The 7149-nt window shown below is 43.9% G+C and overlaps 1 protein-coding gene across 2 annotated transcripts; it reads left to right on the top strand.

The window, feature by feature from the left end:
• The first annotated feature begins 2431 nt into the window (after window positions 1-2431).
• Window positions 2432-7149, top strand: LIAT1 (ligand of ATE1). Of its 2 annotated transcripts, XM_070742703.1 has the most exons (3): window positions 2432-2548; window positions 4859-5022; window positions 6463-7149. In XM_070742703.1, the coding sequence occupies exons 2-3, from the start codon at window positions 4890-4892 to the stop codon at window positions 6957-6959; spliced, it is 630 nt and encodes a 209-aa protein (XP_070598804.1). In that variant the 5' UTR covers window positions 2432-2548; window positions 4859-4889; the 3' UTR covers window positions 6960-7149. The 2 variants fall into 2 exon arrangements, with proteins under 2 accessions (XP_070598804.1, XP_070598812.1); XM_070742711.1 differs by lacking the exon at window positions 2432-2548 and having other exon boundaries at window positions 4781-5022.

Below are 7149 nucleotides of genomic sequence, written 5' to 3' on the forward strand. Positions count from 1 at the left end.
GAGAGAGGGAGAGAGGGGGGAGAGAAAGAGATAGCAAGAGAGGGAGAGAGAGAGAAAGAGAGAGGGAGAGAGGGGGGGAGAGGGGGGAGAGAGAGAGGGGAGAGAGAGAAAGAGAGAGGGAGAGAGGGGAGAGAGGGAGAGGGAGAAAGAGAGAGGGAGAGAGGGGGGAGAGAAAGAGATAGCAAGAGAGGGAGAGAGAGAAAGAGAGAGGGAGAGAGGGAGAGGAGGGGGGAGAAAGAGAGAGAAAGAGATAGCAAGAGAGGGAGAGAGAGAAAGAGAGAGGGAGAGAGGGGGAGAAAGAGGATAGCAAGAGAGGGAGAGAGAAAGAGAGAGGGAAAGGGGGGGAGAGAGGGGGGAGAGAAAGAGAGGGAGAGAGAGAAAGAGGGAGAGAGAGAAAGAGAGAGGGAGAGAGGGGGGAGAGAAAGAGATAGCAAGAGAGGGAGAGAGAGAAAGAGAGGGGAAAGGGGGGAGAGAGGGGGGAGAGAAAGAAGGGGGAGAGAGAGAAAGAGGGAGAGAGAGAAAGAGAGAGGGAGAGGGGGGAGAGAGAAAGAGATAGCAAGAGAGGGAGAGAGAGAAAGAGAGAGGGAGAGAGGGGGGGAGAGAGAAAGAGAGGGAGAGGGAGAAAGAGAGAGGGAAAGGGGGGGAGAGAGGGGGGAGAGAAAGAGAGGGAGAGAGAGAAAGAGGGAGAGAGAGAAAGAGAGAGGGGGAGAGAAAGAGATAGCAAGAGAGGGAGAGGGAGAAAGAGAGAGGGAGAGAGGGGGGAGAGAGAGAGAAAGAGAGGGAGAGGGAGGAAAGAGAGAGGGAAAGGGGGAGAGAGGGGGAGAGAAAGAGAGAGAGAGAGAGAGGGAGAGAGAGGGGAGATAAAGGGAAGAGGAGAGATAGAAAGGAAGAGAGAGAAAGGAAGAGGGATAGAAAGAGAGAGAGAGAGTGAGAGATGCTCAGTGAGCCTTTCTTTGAAGTTGCCTTTCTTTCTTTCTTTCTTTCTTTCTTTCTTTCTTTCTCTCTCTCTCTTTCTTTTTCTCTCTTGCTCTTTCATTCTTTTTTCTTTCTCCTTGCTTTCCTTCTTTCTCTTGCTTTCTCTCCTTCCTTCCCTCCTTCCATTTCTTTCATTCCCCCTCTCTATTTTTATTTCTCTTTCATTTTCTTTCATTCTCTCTTTCTTGTTTTCTTTCTTGCTCTTTTTCTTTCTCTCTTTTACCTTCCCCTTCCTCTATTTCTTCTTTTCTTTCTCCTTCCTACCTTCTTCCCTCCCTCCCCTCCCTTCAGTCCTTCCTCTCTTACTCTCCCCTTTCATAAGTTTCCTTGCTTCCTTCCTCTGTTCCTGTCCCTTCTCCCTTTCTTTCTTTCTTTCTTTCTTTCCTTCCTTCCTTCCTTTCCTCCCTCAATTTCTTGCTTTCCTTTTCCTTCCTCCCTTCTTTCCTCCCTCATTCCTTCTTTCACTCCTTCCTCTCTTCCTCTCCACTTTCACACCTTTTCTTGCTTCCTTTGCACCCTTCCTCTGTTCCTGTCCCTTCCCTCTTTCCTTCCTTCCTTCCCACCCTCCGTCCATTCATTCACCCATTCCTCTCTTGATCGCCCCTTTTATCATTCCTTCCTCCCCTCCCTCCCTCCCTCCTTCCTTCATAGCTCACACCCTCGCCTTTCTTCCCTTCCTTCCAGATGGGAGTGCCCCCTCAAGACACCCGCCTGACTGCTGGTACCCTGCTTTTTTCTCTCCCCTCGTCCTTTCCAGCTCCTCGCGTTTGCTGGCTGGGGAATTCTGGGAGTTGAAGTCCAGATATCTTCAAGTTGCCAAGGTTGGGAAACTCTGGCCTATGGGACCGCCTCGCTTGGCGTGAAGCGGGAAATGATCCCCGGGGATGGAGTGGCTTGGCGACTTAAAATAGTTTTAAAATGGCGGGGGGGGGGGCAGACACTTAGGCTGTATGGGGGCCCCCAAAATTCCTGATGGTGGCCCTGACTGACTGTATACATATTTAGTGGGTGTATATATATATATACACATAGTAAAATACATGATGAACGTTATAGAGGAGATACTCATAATAAAATATATCTAAGAAAGAAGAGAAGATACAGTACAGTATAGGAATAAAACATATCAATGAAAGAATAGAAGAAGAGATACTATGTGTATACCCACTAAAACCCTCATTGTGTATTGTGTATTGGACAGAATCAATCAATATTTATAGAATAGAAGAAAGGTATAGGAGATATAGGAGAGCAATAGGGCAGGGGACGCGGTTGCACGTGTATCCTTCCTTGTGCCCACGTGTGCAAATCCCCGGAGCGTCGAGAAAAACAAGCCAAAACAAAAGGGTTTTTTTCTCTTTCGGGGACTACTTTTCTCTCAGTGCCCGCCACGCGTGATGGAATCCCTGGAGGGCCGTTTCCAAAGCGGGACGCAGCACCGTTGCCGTGGAGACGCGTCGCCGTGGAGACGCGCCGACCCACCGACAGGCGGCGAAAGAGCGCGGGGCCCGGCGGAGGAAGACGACGCCGAGAGGAGGGGGAGAGGGGGGCGACCCCCGCCCCGCGCGTGACTGTAATTTCTGTGAGGGGGGGGAAGAGGGAGGGGGAGGGGGATCCCGGGAGATCCTGAGGGGACAGTGGGGGGGGAGGGGGGAGGGGGTCCCCGAAATCTTCTAAGGGGGAGGAGAGGCGCCCCCCTCCCCCACCTAGGCGTGCGGGAGGGAACCACTGTGCTTCAGGTCAACAAGGTAATCAATATAATGTAATTAAAAAGCCGATCAATGAATAAAAGTAATCAACTTTATATGATAATGAAGGTTTAAGGAAAGCAATCAATAAAATACAGATTTGGTAGCAAAAGTAATAAAAATGAGGACTATTTAATCAATTTAGTCAATTTAAATTTTAACAAAAGTAACAAAAACTAACTATGACTAGGCAATATTGTTTATTAATTAACACTATATAACGTTTAAAATTAATACCAATGACTAAATAATATACAGATTGTTGTATATTATTATGCCGGCCCAATTCCAATGTAATATAATATATAGTAGAGTATAGTAGAGTATAATATAAATACTGTATATAATATAATACACTGCTCAAAAAAATAAAGGGAACACTTGAACAACACAATAGAACTCCAAGTAAATCAAACTTCTGTGAAATCAAACTGTCCACTTAGGGAGACAACACTGATCGACAATCAATTTCACATGCCGTTTGTACAGAACAAAGTATTCAAAGAGAATATTTCATTCCTTCAGTTCTAGGATGTGTTCTTTGAGTGTTCCCCTTTATTTTTTGAGCGTAATAATATAATATAATATATAGTAATATAAAATCTAATATCTAATCTAATCTAAAATAATAATCTAATATAATAATATATAGTAATATAATATATAATAAAGATTGTTGGGGGGCAGTAGGCTGACCCTAAACTTCTTAGAGGGCTTTAAAGCACTGTGAAACAGTATACTGTATACGGTAAGTCTAAGTGCTATTTCTATTTAACATAATGATAAAATTTATTTATTTATTTATTTATTACTTAGATTTGTATGCCGCCCCTCTCCGAAGACTCGGTTATACATTTTAAGATTAAACAATAGTCAAACTCTGTGGACAGTTTACAGTGGAAGAAAGAAAAGGGAGGGAGGGAAAGAGGAAGGAAGGAAGGAGTAGAGAGGGAAGGAAGAAGGAAAGGGAAGGAAGGGAAAAAAGAGGAGGAGGAAGCAAGGAGAGGAAGGGGAGGGAGAGAAGGAGGGAAAGGAGGAAGAAAAAGGAAAAAGGGAAGGAGGAAGCAAGGAGTGGAAGAAGAAAAAGAAGGAAAGACGGAGAGGCAGAGAAGAAGGGAAGGAAGGAAGGAATAGGAACAAGGAAAGGAAGGGAAGCAAAAGGAGGGGGGAAAGAGAGGAAGGCAGGCAGAAAATGGAAGGAAGTGGAGTGGGTAATGGAAAGAGGGAGGAAAAGAAGGAAGAAAAGAAAGAAATCAACACATATAGAAAAAAGAATGAAAAATTAAAGAAATTCCATTTGAGTTAAAAGCTGCCCAATAAAATAATAATAATAATAATAATAATAATAATAATAAACAATAAAGACACTAAGCAAACTTAGCCCCTGCAAAGTAGGCACCGAAAAGCTAAAACTTGTGAAACTTAAATCTGAATTAAAATGCAATTTTAAAAAAGAAAGAATGGAGAAATTGAAAAGTCTTCATCCGGCATTGAGAGGGTGCTAATGCTGGGGACCAACGAGGCCTTTGTAACTCTGAATGGTCACTTGTAAGTCAAGGACTATTTGTATACTAGCAACAGGGAGAATGTCAGCTAGTTTGTTTATTTATTTATTTATTTATTTATTTATTTATTTATTTATTTATTTATTTATTTATTTATTTATTTATTAGATTTGTATGCCGCCCCTCTCCATAGATTCGGGGCGGCTCACAACACAATAAAAACAGTTCCTGACAAATCTAATAATTTACAATTTAAAAACCCCCATTTTTAAGCAGACATGCCTACAAACATACCATACATAAATTATATAGGGCCCGGGGGGGAGATATCTCAGTTCCCCCATGCCTGACGACAAAGGTGGGTTGCAAGGAGGGTAGGGGCAGTTCTAATCTCTGGGGGGAGCTGGTTCCAGAGAGTCGGGGCCGCCACAGAGAAGGCTCTTCCCCTAGTTAGTGGTTTGGAGGGTGCTTCCTCAACCCAGTCTGCATAGTTACTCAGTCCTTGTGCAATTTTTAACTCAACGGGATTTGGACACTCTCGTTTCTTTAAAGTGTGCGACTTGCAGCGCCAGAGTTGTGAGAGAGGAAAACAACCACACATCAGTCCTGGTGTGTTTGTCTTGGGTTCAGGCTCAGCGACCGACCACGGTTTCCCGGAAGGATGGAGACGAGCCGGCAGGATGCCCTGTCTGATGGGGAGGGAGCGAAAGGAGGCAAGCAGCCAGCAAAATTGCCCCCACCGCCCTGCAACAAGAAAGCCAGCAAGAAAAAGAAGAAAAAGAAAAGCGTTCCAGGTCAAGTGATGTTTCAGTTGTTACAGCAGTCTTCCAATATTTGTTTCCCCCCCCCCCCCCAAAGGTTTTTATTTATAAAACACAGACAAACAGTAAGACAAACAAAACACTAAAAAAAAAAGAAAAAAGATTTGGACAGTTTTGTGACGTGCCTTCGTTACAATTCTAATAGTCTTTCTATTAGATCAAAAGCAACGTGAGAAAATATTATTTCACTGAAAGAGTAGTAGATCCTTGGAACAAACTTCCAGCAGACGTGGTTGGTAAATCCACAGTAACTGAATTTAAACATGCCTGGGATAAACATATATCCATTGTAAGATAAACGACAGGAAATAGTATAAGGGCAGACTAGATGGACCAGGAGGTCTTTTTCTGCCGTCAGTCTTCTATGTTTCTATGTTTCTTTTCTAGAATAGAATAGAATAGAATTTTATTGGCCAAGTGTAATTGGACACACAAGGAATTTGTCTTGGTGCAGATACTCTCAGCGTACATAAAATAAAATATACATTTGTCAAGAATCATGTGGTACGACGCTTAATGATTGTCATAGGGGTCAAATAAGCAATGAAGAAGCAATATTAATAAAAATCTTAGGATATAAGCAACAAGTTACAGTCATACAGTCAACATGGGAGGAAATGGGTGATAGGAATGATGAGAAAAACTAGTAGAATAGAAGTGCAGATTTAGTAGAAAGTCGGACAGTGTTGAGGGAATTATTTGTTTAGTAGAGTGATGGCGTTCGAGGAAAAAACTGTTCTTATGTCTAGTTGTCTTGGTGTGCAGTGCTCTGTAGCAACGTTTTGAGGGTAGGAGTTGAAACAGTTTGTGTCCAGGATGTGAGAGGTCAGTAAATATTTCCCCCGCCCTCTTTTTGACTTGTGCAGTGTACAGGTCCTCAATGGAAGGCAGGTTGACAGCAATTGCTTTTTCTGCAGTTCTGATTGTCCTCTGAAGTCTGTGTCGGTCCTGTTGGGTTGCAGCACCAAACCAGGCAGTTATAGAGGTGCAGATGACAGACTCAATGATTCCTCTGTAGAACTGTATCAGCAGCTCCTTGGGCAGTTTGAGCTTCCTGAGCTGACATAGAAAGAACATTCTTTGTTGTGCTTTTTTGATGATGATGTTTTTGATGTTAGGTGACCATTTTAGGTCTTGAGATATGATAGAACCTAGAAATTTGAAGGTCTCTACTGTTGTTACTGTGTTGTCTAGTATTGTGAGAGGTGGAAGGGTTTCTCCTAAAGTCTACCACCATTTCTATGGTTTTGAGTGTGTTCAGTTCTAGATTGTTCTGGTCACACCACAAGGATAGTTACACAGAACATACATCAGATACATAAAACATCGCTTGTGGTCTTACATTGAGGATCCCCTGTCCTGTAAAAATTCAAAATTTCTCCGAATCACTTTTGATTTTCTTTTTAAAACCAGACAAGCATTCCAGCCAAGCGAAGAAAAAATCCCTCTTTGCCATATTTCCTCTGGACCTGCTGCAGCGGTGGAAGTGCGATGGGACCCCCACCGGAAGGTCACGGCAAGCGAGGGTCAGGCAAAGCCAGGAACTCGCTCTCTGTCTGCTCCTCGACCACTTTAGGATTCTCCCCAGGAGACACTGCCCCTGCCCAACGAGAGTCTTCGCTGGGACGGCGTTCTGGACGACCCCCGAAGCCGAAGAGGAACGGCTGAGCAACTACCGGCTAAGCCGAAGAAAGCGCTACGATGAATTCTTGCAGCAAAACCCCCTGCTGGACTTGCCCTTTTCATGCCAGCAGCTGCCCGATCTGGACAAAGTGACCGAGGCGGACAAAGAGCGATCCTTACACAAGAGTAAATCCTCTCTTATGACCGCCAAAAACAAAAAAGCGTCCAAGTTCAAAGCAGGGCAGCAAAACCCCAAGGAGACCGCCGACGCCGTTGCCCTCCAGTAAATCTCAGGGAGTTCTGTGAAACGCCCCAAATTTGAGCACTGTTTTGTTTTATTTACAGCCAAAGCATGAGATCCAAATTATTATTTGTTGTTATTGGTTTTTTTGCCTCCGGGTCTCACAATGATTCAGGTGTATTTTTTAGTTCTTGCAAATTCCATTGTTGGAGAATAAAATGCTGTGTTTGACAGTA

This window comes from Erythrolamprus reginae, chromosome 1 (genome assembly GCF_031021105.1).
Source record: "Erythrolamprus reginae isolate rEryReg1 chromosome 1, rEryReg1.hap1, whole genome shotgun sequence".
NCBI lineage: Eukaryota > Metazoa > Chordata > Lepidosauria > Squamata > Dipsadidae > Erythrolamprus > Erythrolamprus reginae.